General features: G+C 61.3%; 1 protein-coding gene across 1 annotated transcript in view; it reads left to right on the top strand.

The window, feature by feature from the left end:
- The window catches only part of cyst (rho guanine nucleotide exchange factor 18 cysts), a gene marked incomplete in the record, with an annotated part of 78536 nt that overhangs the window by 39278 nt on the left and 24815 nt on the right, over positions 1-14443 (top strand). The window contains 6 exon segments of the mRNA XM_037226405.1: positions 648-771; positions 4687-4789; positions 6552-6607; positions 6922-7016; positions 8172-8293; positions 11261-11350. Of these exon segments, the coding sequence (XP_037082300.1) occupies positions 648-771; positions 4687-4789; positions 6552-6607; positions 6922-7016; positions 8172-8293; positions 11261-11350 (590 nt within the window).

The raw sequence follows: 14443 nt of genomic DNA on the forward strand, positions 1-14443 counted from the left end.
GTGCGCGGACGGCGGGCGCGGTGTGAGCGGCCTTTGCCGAGACGGTCCACCCCGCCCACGATCTTAAGCCGGCTGCCCGGGACGTTTCGTTGCCACTTGAACCGCCACGTTGCGCCGCTGCTTCAGCGCGTTGCGGCGCGTCGGGCTCGGCCTGGCACCGGCGGCGACAGTGTCGGCCTGACACCGGCGGCCCCAGACCGCCGCGTCCGCGCTCTGCTGACCCGCTCGCTTGATGATGCGCCGCTGGGCCGTGCTCGCGCGAGCAGGCGTCGGATAGCGCTGCCGAAGCCCGGAGGCGTGTGGCGCCGGAGCGCCGGGCGCCAGCGAGCGGCCTGTGACCGGCGCTCCGCCTGGCGGATGGCCGCCGCGGTGCTCCCGTGTCCTGGCGTCTGACCACTGCCTGCTCGACTGCTGCATCGGCTCGCCCTGCATGATGGTCTCCCCGACGGCCGCTGATCGGTCAGATTTCTCCTCCCCCTCCACTGCCGGCCCACTGATGCGCTCGTGCCCCCTCCGCTCGCTATGTGTCTCGGCGTGCCGACCGCCCGGCGTCGGCAGCTGCCCTGCTCTGCCCTGCCCTCCGACCGGACGGCACCGGTCGTGGCCGTGCGTTCCCCCGCGCCGGCTGAGCGACGCCCTGCCGACAGGTGGTGCACCGCCGCTACACGCGGCTCAGCTCGTCCTGCCCGTCGCTGAACCAGGAGTCGGACGACGACACGTGGACGACGGACCGCACCGAGGCGCTGCCCGCCATCCAGGTCACCTCGCACGGTACGTCAGGTCAGCGCCGGTCACCGAGGCGCCACCCACCGCCCAAGTCGCTTCGCACGCTGCGGTGAGGTCAAGTCAGCCCCTTCCCGCTGCACTCGCTGCAGCCGGGGACCGCGGGCCAGAGACCGGCGGGTCTCACCTGGCGCTGCGGTGAGCATGTTTGTTCGCTTTGCTGATCTGGTCCGCCCAAGAAACGCCTACCTTCTGCTCATCGCGGGGTGGGCAAGTTTGTTGTGTGCAGAAGTTTCATCTAATGACTCCAAATGCCAGGCCTGCTTTGCCCAGCCGGACGGCCGGTGTATCCAAAACACGGCGTAGATTTCCTGCCGCATTTTCCGCCGTGAAGTTGTAAAGTGTTCGGGCGGGGCCGCGTGACGGCGCCGAACGTGCCGAAGGACGAGCAGCGCCGGAGTGGATAGCCGCCGCCGGGCTGGGCTGGGGCACCCGGCCGAGCCTCGCGAGCGGGCCGGGCCGGCGGCGGGCTCTCGGCGGGCCGGCCGGCCGAGCGGCGCTCGATGAGCTCAGCTCGCCCGAGGGAGCGGTGCCGCTCGGGTTCGGGGCACGTTCGATTACCCCCCCCCCCCCCCCCCCCGGAAGACAGGGATGATGTGCGACTTCGGCGGCGGGGAATCCTCGGGTCGTCGAGCGAGCGCGGTCGCATTGCTGCCACCCACGGCATTCGTGTTTGCCAGCTTGTTGGCCACTACCGCTCACTGCCCCCTCCCCGCCCCGCCCCCCCCCCGGCCTTCATGCCCGCGGTACCATCTCTACCCCATTCGTCTTTGACCGGCGTGCCGTCTTCTCGGTGCCGTCGCTACTCTCATCACCCGTCTCCCCGCCTCTCCGGTGTCGGCTGTCTCCCCACCTCCGGTGTCGTCCGTCCCCCCAGTGGCGCCTCATCTCTCGCCACCCGTCTCTCTGTCTCCCCGCCTGCCCGGTATCGCCCGTCTCCCCGGCGCCGTCCCCTCTCGCCGCCCGTCTCTCCGTCTCCCCGCCTCCGGTATCGCCCGTCTCCCCGGCTCCATCCCCTCTCACCGCTCGTCTCTCCGTCTCCTCGCCTCCGGTATCGCCTGTCTCCCCGGCGCCGTCCCCTCTCGCCGCCGGTCGGGGCCCGTCGGAGCGCCACCCGGCCGTCCAGCCGGGGTTTACGAGGCGGCCCGGCGGCCGGCCGCGCCACAGGTGCCGCACCGCGCCGGTCAATAACACCAGCCAGTGCCGTCCGGCCATGACGGCCGCGCCGAATGCAGCGACTGCAGCGGCCGGCCACGCACTGCCGAGGCGACGGCGGCCACGCGGCCACGAGGAGGGGCGTCAGGAGCGCGGGCGGCACCTGCGGAAGGAGACCGGCGGCCACCGCGGGAAAGCGACTGACACCTCCGACAGACGGCGGGCACCAGGAGTGTGGCACCCGCCGGCGGACACCTCAGAGACACGGTGGACGCTGACGGCACCTCTGAAACACGGTGGACACTTCGAGGTTACGGGGGGGGGGGGGGCATCAGCACAAGAATGTGGACGTCGGCGGACATTCCGAAACGCGGTGGACACAAGGAAGCACCGAAGCGACCTCGGAAACTCGTCGGAAACCTTGGCAAGGCGGGACGCACGGAAAGGAGTGGGTCTGCTTCCTCCTGCATGTTTCGGAGCGGGAAAGCTGTGGCATGGTCCTGGCTTGGCAGCCCTAAGGTACTACCAAAGCATCGGGCCTGTGATGAATTTCGTGTTCATTTTTGATGTAGCGTGGCTGGAAAATGTGGCTCATGCCACGGGGTATGTAGTCGATTATGTAAGTTCTTCGGACTGAGCTTTTATAAAAGCGACCCAGATTTGAGCGCACCCTAAGCTCCGATATTTCGGTCTGTTTTCCTGGGACTGATGGCGGATCAGTGTTCGTCGCTAGCATTCAGTTGCATTATAGACTGGTGCCTGTTTTTGAGAGCTAGAACATAATGGCGGCCTATTCAACCACCACAAAAGATGTGCCGGTGCGTTTCAAATATCCCATTCTCGTTATGTCTCCTTTGGTATCTGTGAGCTGACGTGCTTTGTCCAATGTCGTACTCTATTCAGTCGTTGCTTTTGACATGAAGTGCATCTCTTCCTCGTGCGTTACGTTCGCCGTCGTACCCTGGTCCTCCGGAGATAGTCAGCGAAAAACAGAGATGGAATAGGAGATACCTGCAGGATCGGAGCGTAGATCTTTCGCCTGCTGCGTATCCCTATGAGGTGTATGGATATTATTGCCACGCTTTTCTGTAACGTGTGTTTCATTTACATGAAGCCCAGAAAGAAGAATTGGCTGTTTTCGCGAAGACCTGCCGTTTAAGAACCTGAAGTGTTGTAATTGTCGTAAACTCGTGGGTTGAAGCGTACACAACTCGTAGTGTTCAGAGACGTCCACCCCCTTAATTCTTCTGATATTGTTCCCCTATATGTTCCTCGTTGAAAATGGACTTAGAGTGTATCGGCTGCACGATTTTGCTGATATGGCTATTCCGACGCATCGTCCCATGCTTTTCCGGTTCAGTACATTTTATTTACATAATTTATGTCTGCGACGCTTCAATTTCCTGGTACGCTCACTTGAGAACTCTGAATCCCCCGATGACACTTTTAACTCGTCTCCTGCTTTGGAAGGCATCAAGCCCAGAGCCTCCACCTCGACACCGTCCTCAACAGTCTTAGCACCCAGCACCCTCCCCAACAGCCTCAGCACTCGGCACCCTCCACAGAAACCTCCTTAGCGCCCTCCCTAACAACCTCCTCAGCACTGCCCCAAAACAGCCTCTCCCTCAGCACCGTCTCCCAACGACTTTCTCAAACCCTCCCCAACAACCTCCTCAGGACTCTCCCGAACAACATTCTCCTTAGCACACTTTCCAACAGCCCCTCCTCAGTAGCGTCTCCAACAGCTTCCTCAGCATCCTCCCCATCATCATCCTCAGCACCCTCAACAACCCTCTCATTGGCACCCTCCCCATCAACTTCCTCCTCAGCCCCCTCCCCAACAACCTTCACCTTTGCCCTCTCCTCAACAGCCTCCTCCTCAGCGCCCTCCGCAACGGCCTCCTCAGCAGTCTCCCCAAAAACCTTCTCCTCAGGACCTTCCGCAGCAGCCTCCTGCTCAGTCCCACTAACAATTTACTCATGAGCACCTTCAACAGCTTCCTCCTCGGCACCCTCTCCGACAACATTCTCAACACGGTCTCCGACTCACACCTGCCCCAACAGCCTCCTCGGCCTCAGCATCCTCCCCCGACAGCTTGGGCTCACCGTCCTGCCCTCACGCCCCTGGTCACCATCTCCGCAGCCGTGCTCCGGCGCGGCCGCAGCATTGGGCCGACGTCAGCCGTTGGTTTATGAACGCTCCGGTTTACGGGCGGCTGCTGCGATTGTGGCTCCGTGTGGCACCGCTCCTTCCGCCCACCGCTCCTTCAGGCGACGGAGTGGTGTTTAGGCGCGTGAGATCGGGGGCGAGTACCCGGCGTCGGCAGTGGTTACGGTAGGGGACCCCCTGGGCAGCTAGCCGGCCCACGCGGCGTCGACCCAGCCTCCTCAGTCGGCATGGCACCGTACCGTCACGAGGCGGCTCAAGACGCTCGTGTTCGTGTTTGTGTCAATCGACACGCGTTCGGTGTCGATCAGATATATCGCGCTCCAGGCGTTCCGCGCTGGACGGCCTCGAGGCTGGGGTATTCCCGCAAGCCGCAGATACATCGTCGCCTTCGTCCGAAGCGGACTTGGTCGCGCCGGAGGTGCCGCCCGCTGGTTTTGGGTGCGGGCTGGCCAGTCGTTTGTGACGGGTGGGTAACCCACCGCCATTATCGCTAGTGCTTTCCAATTGTGGTGGTGTACGTCGCCCGCCGTGGCATGGCGTGGCGCGGCGCCGCAGTAACACGTCCGCCCCTCGCGCAGATCCACACAAGCTGTCGGTGGGCGGCGCCGCGTCAAGCGAGGACCGCCGGAGGAGCTGGTCGGGCCGCAGCAGGGACGGCCAGGACGGAGTTCTCAGGAGCAGGTGAGTGGAGCTGGTCGGGACGCAGCAGGGACGGCCAGGACGGAGTTCTTAGGAGCAGGTGAGTGGAGCTGGTCGGGCGCAGCAGGGACGGCCGGGACGGAGTTTTCAGGAGCAGGTGAGTGGAGCTGGTCGGGGCGCAGCAGGGACGGCCAGGACGGAGTTGGCAGGAGCAGATGAGTGAAGCTGGTCGGAGCGCAGCAGGGACGGCCAGGACGGAGTTGTCAGGAGCAGGTGAATGGAGCTGGTGTGGACGCAGCAGGGACGACCGGGACGGAGTTCTCAGGAGCAGGTGAGTGGAGCTGGTTGGGACGCAGCAGGGACGGCCAGGACGGAGTTCTCAGGAGCAGGTGAGTGGAGCTGGTTGGGACGCAGCAGGGACGACCGGGACGGAGTTCTCAGGAGCAGGTGAGTGGACCTGGTCGGGACGCAGCAGGGACGGCCAGGACGGAGTTCTCAGGAGCAGGTGAGTGGAGCTGGTTGGGACGCAGCAGGGACGGCCAGGACGGAGTTCTCAGGAGCAGGTGAGTGGAGCTGGTCGGGACGCAGCAGGGACGGCCAGGACGGAGTTCTCAGGAGCAGGTGAGTGGAGCTGGTCGGGACGCAACGGGGACGGCCGGGACGAAGTTGTCAGGAGCAGGTGAGTGGAGCTGGTCTGGACGCAGCAGGGACGACCGGGACGGAGTTCTCAGGAGCAGGTGAGTGGAGCTGGTCGGGACGCAGCGGGGACGGCCGGGACGGAGTTGTCAGGAGCAGGTGAATGGAGCTGGCCCCAGCAGTCGGCGGGCCAAGCTGGATAAGCCCTCGGTAGCGGTTAGGTGATGCAAGATAGCTTGAGATCAGAATACAAGGGCTTTCAGGAGCAGGTGGTCGAAACAGGGCCGAGAGGATTATAAGCAGGTGAGTGGAACAGGACGTGATATCGGGAGCAAACTGATGAAACAGGTCAGGCGCATGTGAGTGAAACAACAAGGAATATCCTGAACAGTTGCATTCAGCATGAACGGGGTCGCATAAACAAGGGAGTGAGAGGCGTGAAACAAGGGAGTGAGAGGAGTGAAGCAAGGGAGTGAAGTTCTGCGAGTATGATTAACTTTGCTTGGTAGAGCTTGCATCGTTGCGTATATCCGCGGCTGTGTAGTCTGTCAATCTGGCTGCTCATCCGCCCAAAGACTCCAGTTTACATACAGATTGATTGCAAATGTATTCATTGGGCACCAGTGCGTTCTGGTGTGTGGCTAGAACGTCGCAGTTGAGCTGCTCCGGGAGTGGCGCGGCCGACGTGTGCGGTCGGTCCATTGCACGCGCTGTGCGTGCGGCGCCGCCGACCGCCGACGGGAGGGGCGGGCGGGGCACCGGCAGGCCGTCGACTGTCCAGGGTGTGACGGCTGCCAATTAGGGCGGTGACGGCGGCACACTGCCGTCATTAGACGGTGCATCGAGTGCGCATCGAGCGGCGCGCCCGGTCGCGGCTGCGGTGGCGCCCGCCCGCCGTCCGCCCTGCGGTGGCGACGCTCGCGGCGCGCCGGAGACGCTGCGGAGCGGCAGGGTCGACCGCTCCGCGCTGAGCCGGGACGGCCGGCGCGACAGCACTGCGGACGTGCTGTCCCGGCCGGGGGCTGTTGTGTCGCCCGCCGGTGGTGGCAAGGACGTGCGCGCTGTCCTCGATGTCGGCTCCGGTCGGTGCGCTTGTTGCCTTCGGCCTGCCAAGAGCCTGTGTGAGACCTTGACCTTGCCTGAGACGGTGCCCCCGTGTCTGCCGCAGCCTCAGCCTCAGCAGCTTGGAATCGGAACCGGATGACTCCAGCGCCGGCAAAAAAGGTGCGTTGAGGCCCGTGTGCTCTGACCGTTGTGATCTGAGAGCGTTCTCCGCCTCCGTTGGTCGCTTTGTTCGTATCCCGTCTTTTTATGGCACCCGTGCTCGTCTGTACCATCTCCATCTCCTCCCGCCGTTTTCTCTGCTGGATTTTCCCAGTCTGGTCAACGTAGCTGTTTGACGCCCTAAAGCTGTGCGACTCTGCCGCCGCCGCTGCCGTCTGTGCGCTCCTCACAGTGTTGTCGTGCCGCCTGCCCCGCGCCGGTCGCCCCCTAGCGTAGTCTCGATCCCACCTCTGACGTTGGCCGTGCCGTTCCAGATGAGGGCCGGCTGGGCACGGCCGCCAGCGTCGGCGTCAGCGCCAGCACCCAGGAGCTGCGCTCCACCGCGCAGAGTGTCTCCTCGGGGCTGCAGGTGCGGAGAGCTTCTCCTCCGGGCGGCAGCCGCCGCGGTCTGAGGGAGCGCGGCGGCGGCGGCAGGCCGGCCGCGCTGGGCGACAGCGGCCTCGGGGCCGGACGCTCTCAGCCTCGGCTCGCGCCCCGATCACTTGCGTGGTCGCGACTGCGGCATGGTGGCGACGGCTGCGGCGGCCGATACGGCGCGGCGCGTGTTGCGCCGCCGGAGATCGGCTGGCCCGTACCGGGACGCGTCTCCGGAGAGTTGCCACCGCCCGTCACACCGTCGCGCGGCGCGAGGCGGCTGTGGTGCGCCGCTTTGGAATCCAACGCGCTGCCCTTCGTCGACTGGCGCAATGCGGCGATCTATGCTGCCGTCATTTGGTTGGGCGAAATATCGTCCGCCCGTCGCTCTGGGACGGTGCCATGCATGCGCTGCATTTCCATTCCGTTCCATTGCTACCCCGACACATTTGGGTGCTTATACAAGTACGGAACTTAGCTGAAGCACTATGCTGTTATGCTGTCCGGAGAATGGCGATTTTTAAAAAAAGCTTTGACGGGCTTTCACCGTGACGGAACCAGACATTTTCGTTCATCGCGTTTGTTTATTCATAGTCATTTTCTCGCACCTTCCAGTTAGCGCGTGATTTTGGGATGGTTTCGGTCGCCCGTCGCCATAGAGCCGGCGGCCGCCAGCAGCGCTCCCCTTCCTGTGGGCCTTTGGCTCCGCATCGGTCCCGTGGGGGCGGTCGGCCGGTGCGCTCCAGAGGCGCCGTCTCCTCCAGAGGCGCCGTCGGGCGGCCTGTCGGAAGGCGGCCGCCGAGCGCACCAGGCCGTCACATCGGCCCCACCAGACCCTCGGGTTATGACGCGGGCTGTCGCCAGACGCCGCCGGCCCTTCACAACCACCTCAGCGGGCCCGTGATGAGCCGGCGGCGAGGCGCCCTGTCCGTATGTGTATGCGTGTGTGTGGAGGGTGCACCTCCGGTCGCGCCGGCCCGCTGAGATGTGTGGTCGCCGATGCCGGGCGTCACCGATGAATCGCGATCGCCGCTGGCCGGCGCTTCGCCGTGGCGTCGGACGCCGTGCGTCTGCCGCGTGTCGCCGACGCCAGCGCGCGTCGGGCCGCCCGGCCTGCAGTGCCGCTGCTCACCCGGCGCCGTCTCCGCAGGGCAAGCACGGCAGCTCGCAGTCGGCCAGCGCCGAACCCCGCGTCAAGATGCAGAAGTCGCTGTCGACGCCGTCCATCCTCAGCTCGCGCGAGACCACCGAGGTGGACGCCGGCAAGCTGACGTGAGTAGCAGTGCCGGCCGCGCCGCCCTCGCACCCGGCGGACCTCCGGGAGCGTCGGGGGCCGGGCGGCCGGGCGGAGCGCCGCCGAGCTGGGTGGTGGTGGTGGTGACGGCGAGAGACGCGCGAGTTTGTGCGGCGCCGAGCTCCCGGGCGGTAAGTGGTGTCTTGGCGGGGTGTAGTGGCACTGCCAGGGCCTGCTGGTGCGCACGTGAGCCGTGGTGTTAGCGTAGTAGGAGAGGTTTTCGTGGCGCAGGCTCCGCGCTGGCTTGTCTCGGCCCGTGTCTCCAGTGTGCACTCAGCGAGTTGGTTGCAGGGGTTGCTGTGTGCTGGTTGGTGTCCCGCCTTTCTTGGCAGCGCAGGTTACTATGAGTCGCGGCCTGTTGTGTAGACGCTCTGAATGTGTTACCTGGTAGGCTGGTGGATAGATGCCTGCGTGTAGACCGTTACCATGTGTAAACGTTTTAGCCGCAGACGCTGCTACCCTTGGTCCTTGACACCCGACGCCGTCTAGATGGGCCTATAGCTCCCCCATCCCCCGTTATCCGCTTGGATTCCTGCCGTGCTCTCAAAGTCCACGCCGGGGCAGCCGAGTTCTCGTCCGCCTTCTCCCACCGCGATGTGTCGCCCGCCGCTCCGAGCGCTCTTGGCCGGGGATCGGCGAGCGACGCGGCCGCCTGCCGTACTCACCTCGGTTGTCCAGCGCCGCTGGAGCCGCGGCGGGCAGGACACCGGCCCACGGGAGTGCTCCGTTCCGCGCTGTCTTGTTTGGTGCGCGGGTGCCGCGCTCCTGTTTGTTGGCCATACAAAGTCCTCCACGCCGCCGCCGGTTTTCAAGCCGAGACCGCGGGTGGTGTGGGGTGGGGTGGGGGGCGGGCGGGGGGTGGGAGAGGGAGGGGGAGCAGATGGCGACCCGGCTGGCCGTCTGTTCGTCGCGGCGAAACGCGGCAGCGGCCTCGTCGGACGTCGCTCACTGTGACCGTCGGCTGGGAGCTGATCAGGCCGGTCAGAGGCTCCCTCGGACGGCTCTGACTGACCGTCGGCTGGGAGCTGATCTGGCCAGTCGGAGGCTCCCTCGGACGACTCAGCTAGCTGATCTGGCCAGTCAGAGGCTCCCTCGAACGGCGCTCACTAGCCGTCGGCTGGGAGCTGATCCGGCCAGTCAGAGGCTCTCTCGGACGGCGCTGACTAGCCGTCGGCTGAGGGCTGATCTGGCCAGTCAGAGGCTCCCTCGGACGGCGCTGAGCGGGATGAAAGCCTGTCGGCTTCGCACAAGCATTGTGCCGTTAGGATTAATCCAGCCCGAGAGGGGAGGGGGTCGCGTGTATCTCCGCTCCCCTTCATCATTGCTGGTGCGGTGTTCAAAGGGCTCTGTAATGAATTTGCGACAAACACCTCCCATTTCAAATACCGCCGAGTTGCAATTAGGGACGCTTGTTTGATCCATGATTATCGTGGGGATTTCTTAAACGGAAATAGGATGGGCGTTGAGCTAAACAACGCTATCGTCCCATACGTAAATGGTCGCCCTCGTGAGAGCCGTTTGGTTCTTGTGTTTCTGATCTCGGTGTTGCTTTATCATTGGTATTTCCCCCCCCCCCACCCAGGCGGATCTGCAGCTGCCAGGCAGCTGCGGCCTGCTTCGACTTGTCTAAAGCGGCTCTGTTTTTGTTATTGTTTGTCGTTTTTAGCTTTCAGCGCGAGCGTCAAAATTGGGGCGTCTGCTGCCAAGTGCTAGACCTATTTATTGCGGTCATATTGATATGTACCGACGTTATCTTAATTTTTGCCAGCCATTACCTGTACTTCGCAACGTGTCTGACAAGTTTTAGCATCAAGCCATCGCGTTTTATCAGGGTTTCGGCACCATTGATGGGTGACGGGATGAAGGACATCTGTGCGCGCCCACTGTTTATTTTGCCGCGACGGAAGACCGAATCCCACAACGGCTCAACTTTTCTGAGCTCCTGTGGCGACGCCGCGTGACGGGCGTGTTGTCACAGCGGTTATCCCCGGGCTAGTTAAGAGTTCCGCGCCGCGTGAAGACGCTTCACCTCGGCGCAGACCGCCTGACCTGTCGTGGAGTCGCCATCGGTACCCACCCGGTCCAGTGGTCCGCCGGGGACACTGATGAAGCAACTTCGGCGTGCTTGTGCGCGCCTGCCGATCGGGTCCGCTGTGTCGCTCGGCCGCCACCGGGGTCTGGCAGCGGCTGCCTCCGGCGAATCCCCCCCCCCCCCCTGCCCCCGCTGTCGAACGATCGCTGGTCGGGCCGAAAACGACCATGAGCGCCATCGAAGTGGCGCGGCCAGAGAGGGTTTGCCGTGCGGCCGCAGCTGGAGCGCCAGGTCCGCGCCTCGGGAGCCGCCGGCCAACCGTGTTGTTCTCGAGCGGAATTGGACCGCCCACAGCCACGATATGAGCCGGCTCACGGTGTAACGGCCCGGGGCGCGCCGGCGGCGAACGCCGGGCTTCCGGGGCCGATGGCATGCCTGGACGGCCAGATAGGGCGCCACGTGCGACGCTGGTCATTCGCTGCCGGTGCATCGTCGCGGAGCTCGGTGCATTTATGCAGCGGCTGTGTGCCGCGCGTAGCGGGGGGGGGGGGGGAGAGGAGGGGGTCCCCGTGCCGCTGTGGGTGGCCGCTGTCTGCCGCGCCCCGCGAGCTGAGCTCCGCCCTTCTGCTCCGGCGGCGACAGTCGCTCGATGCACACTCGGGACCCTTTAGCTGCCTCCGCCTCCATCTATCCTGTCTCTGCTCCCTGTCCCCCCCGGCGATGCGCTTCTGTGTCGGGCCAGGGCGGCCCAGCGCCCTGACCGTGGAGGCCGGCGTGCTCGCGGCACGCAGGCCCTGCCGCCGACGCGGGCTGCACGCTGCCCGTCGGCTGTTTGTGTGTGTGCGCGTGTGTGTGCACGCGTGTGCCCCGTGCCGTGTCAGAGGTCTGCACGTGTGTTCCCCGTGCGCCGCAGTGGTCTGCTCAGCAACGATTCGGACGATGACGACGAGCGCCAGGAGCTGGTGGCCATGCGCTCCGCGCCGCCCGACACCTTCATGCGGGAGTAAGTGGCTCACGCGCGCCTCGTGCGGCAGCCGAGCGCTTGGTGATGCCATCAGGCGGAAGTTTGTTATGCAGGGCGTTCGACTCTCGCTGGTTTCGTCGTGGTGAAGCGCTTGCGGGCGGTGAGGCGCGGAGTGGTGCCCTCCTGTCCAGGCGTGTCACACGGGAGGTGAGATGCCCGTCGATGTTCCCACGGTGACGTGGGTCACACTGGGAGAGGTGCTCACGGACGCCAACGTGCCGGAGCGTGTCATGCAGGGTCCCTTCAAAAGAGGGCCCAGTTCACGACAAATCGACAGGCGAAGGGGCCGAAATAACAGTCCAGATTTTTCATTTCACTGTGTATAGGATTGTGTTATACCTCGAACTCAGCTGCCCCATTTTTTTATAGAAAGAATAGAGCAATGACAGAACTTACAGCCTTTAACATTTTTAGGCCAGCTCACATTGGTGACTATAATGGTTCGTAACTCAAATATATATATCTTAATTGCGCAAAGGCACATGCCACTAAACTCGCAATGATCCAATGAATCTTTTCGGCCATATCTATATTTGTATTTACTGAACTTTCAAAGCCGTAACGTCATGACGTGATATCACGTTGTCTTTTTGGCATGTTGCCCGTTTACAATGCTATTTTTCGAAACGCCGAAATTTACAGCAATTACTTCTCTACCAAGACCAAGTTTAAAACGACGTTGTTCTTCTGAAAATGTACACTTGTTGTTATAAACTGGGCATGTAGGGCCATTTCAATCGGATCTGATCGATGATAGAAACTACGAGCTGGAATATCATGGAATGTGTTGCAAAATATAATTTGGTGTGAGTAATATGCATCAGATATGCAACACAAACACACACTTAATATATTTGCTTTATATATATATACATATATATGTATGTTTGTGTATAATATGTAAGGTAAAGATAATGTTTGTGTGCGTGTGGGGGTAGGTTCCCGTGCGTGTAATATAGTGAAAAGCTGACGGTTGGACGGAAAGTGTTATAAGAACAAATATGTGAAATGATTCGCTACGAAATATATTCACATATTCGTACCCGTCACCCAACATAAAGGGCCGCTTCAATTGGCGCGTGAGCTGCACATGCAGCGAATCGCATATCACTATGAGCCGTTTGCAATGACGCGCCATGATAACCCGACTTGAAAGCATCATACAACACAACAGCTTACCGCAGCGATGATATGAGCCGCTCATCCGCCAGCCAACGGTTGGCTGACATATCGCGTGACTACAACATATCGCATGGGTTACTCATGCCATATGCTGACTCCCCCACCCACACGCATAGCCTCGGCGCGCTCACAGTAACGTACTGCCGCCGTGCTACTACCACAGGTCTCGCGTCGGTGCACGGATGGTGAGCCCTCAGAGTCGTCGGTGTCACTGCCTGTGGAAACCTTGAGTGCCATTCGCCGTGATGACTTTTGGAAAAGCTCTCCGTGAGGTGGTTTGCGCCGCCACCGCGTCGAAATCGAGCACATAGATGAGCATGGTTTTGGTGACCAGTTTCTCCGACAGAAATTTGAATACGTCCTTCGCCGCCAGTACTTGCCCATCTTGGGTGTGCCTGAGGCTCTCTAGTTCTGCGGCACGCTTAGCCGTGCCCCCAATGCCGTCACGGGCCCCTTGCCATGCGACGTGGTAAAAAGTGCCCCTCACAGGGCACCACAGTCAGCGTCATGTTGGCGCACATTGATGAAAATGTACTTATTTTTAATTTGTGCGGCACTGCTGGCTGTGAAAAATACATTGTTTTAAATTGGACACTAAGGTACGAAGGTCTGGGCAAGTCGTTGCGAAAACGCATGAACCATTGGGGTGTTATGCCTTGTACCACCAGAGATGAAATTGTAGCTCTGATGGTACAGCACACCTCCCAGTATGCTGCGAGCGGGCGCACAGCGCACTGAGAGGAGTGCCAGTAGAAGCCTTGGGCCGCGTCTTGCACCGCAAATGAGTAATTTTCAGGGAAGTAATTGTCAATTCAGCAATAACACATCCCTTACATCCCAGCTGAGGGCGCTTGGAACTAGCACGAAATCATCCGCGCATATCCGGTTTAGAACGAATATGAATCGTTTTTTGAAAAAGGCGTTTGTCAGTTTCTTCTTGTGATATAAAAGTAGGTGTTTCTAGTTTCTGCATTCAACAAAATAACATTGTGGCTGTCCAATAGGCCAAATTATGTCACATGACTTTTGGTCACGTTGTTACGGTTTTGAAAATAAAGGGAAGACAGATTTGGAAATAGCCAAAAGATGCACTGTGCCATTGAAAGTTTAGCGGAACATAGTTGTGTGCGAGTTAAATATTTATAGATTATGTCTTAGGCTCTCAAAGATGATTTTGTTAGCTCTTAGCGATGCTCAAAGCTATAGCTCTTCGACCATTGCTCTGAACGCTCTCAAAATGGCAGTTAGATTCGGGACACAAGACGACCTGGAAGAATGCTCATCGAAATATAACATATTGTGTGTTATGCCCGTGCCATTTTGTCGTAAAATGCCCCAGATAGTAAGTCAGCCACAATGCTGTGGTGTAGAACCGATGAAGTTGGAAAGGCTGTGCATAAGATCGTCAAACACATCCGCGGCCTGCCGCTGAGACGGCTTCATGCGAGGGTGCAAAAAACAACCGCGGAATGTTCGTCACGTGGCTTACTGTCAGTTGCAGCTCTGGCTTCACAGACACGCTCGCACATGACAGCGTGTCGTCCATGGCTTTGCGTTCACCGGGGATGGCGTAGGAAAGTTTTATTCGAGGCACGCCTCCCTCTGGGAGCCACGCGCGCGCCGGAGCCGCACATCTACGCGCGCCCATTCAGAGTTGGCTCACGCACCCTTGCGTGCGTTCAATGGTGATGGTGTTCAGCGGAATGGCGTGCTCTCCCTGCGGCAGGGAGGGTTCGGTTCAGCGGAATGGCGTGCTCTCCCTGCGGCAGGGAGGGTTCGGTTCAGCGGAATAGCATGCTCTTCCTGCGGCAGGGAGGGTTCGGTTCAGCGGAATGGCGTGCTCTCCCTGCGGCAGGGAGGGTTCGGTTCAGCGGAATAACATGCTCTTCC

Source organism: Pollicipes pollicipes, unplaced genomic scaffold (assembly GCF_011947565.3).
Source record: "Pollicipes pollicipes isolate AB1234 unplaced genomic scaffold, Ppol_2.1 Scaffold_5724;HRSCAF=6776_pilon_pilon_pilon, whole genome shotgun sequence".
Lineage (NCBI taxonomy): Eukaryota > Metazoa > Arthropoda > Thecostraca > Pollicipedomorpha > Pollicipedidae > Pollicipes > Pollicipes pollicipes.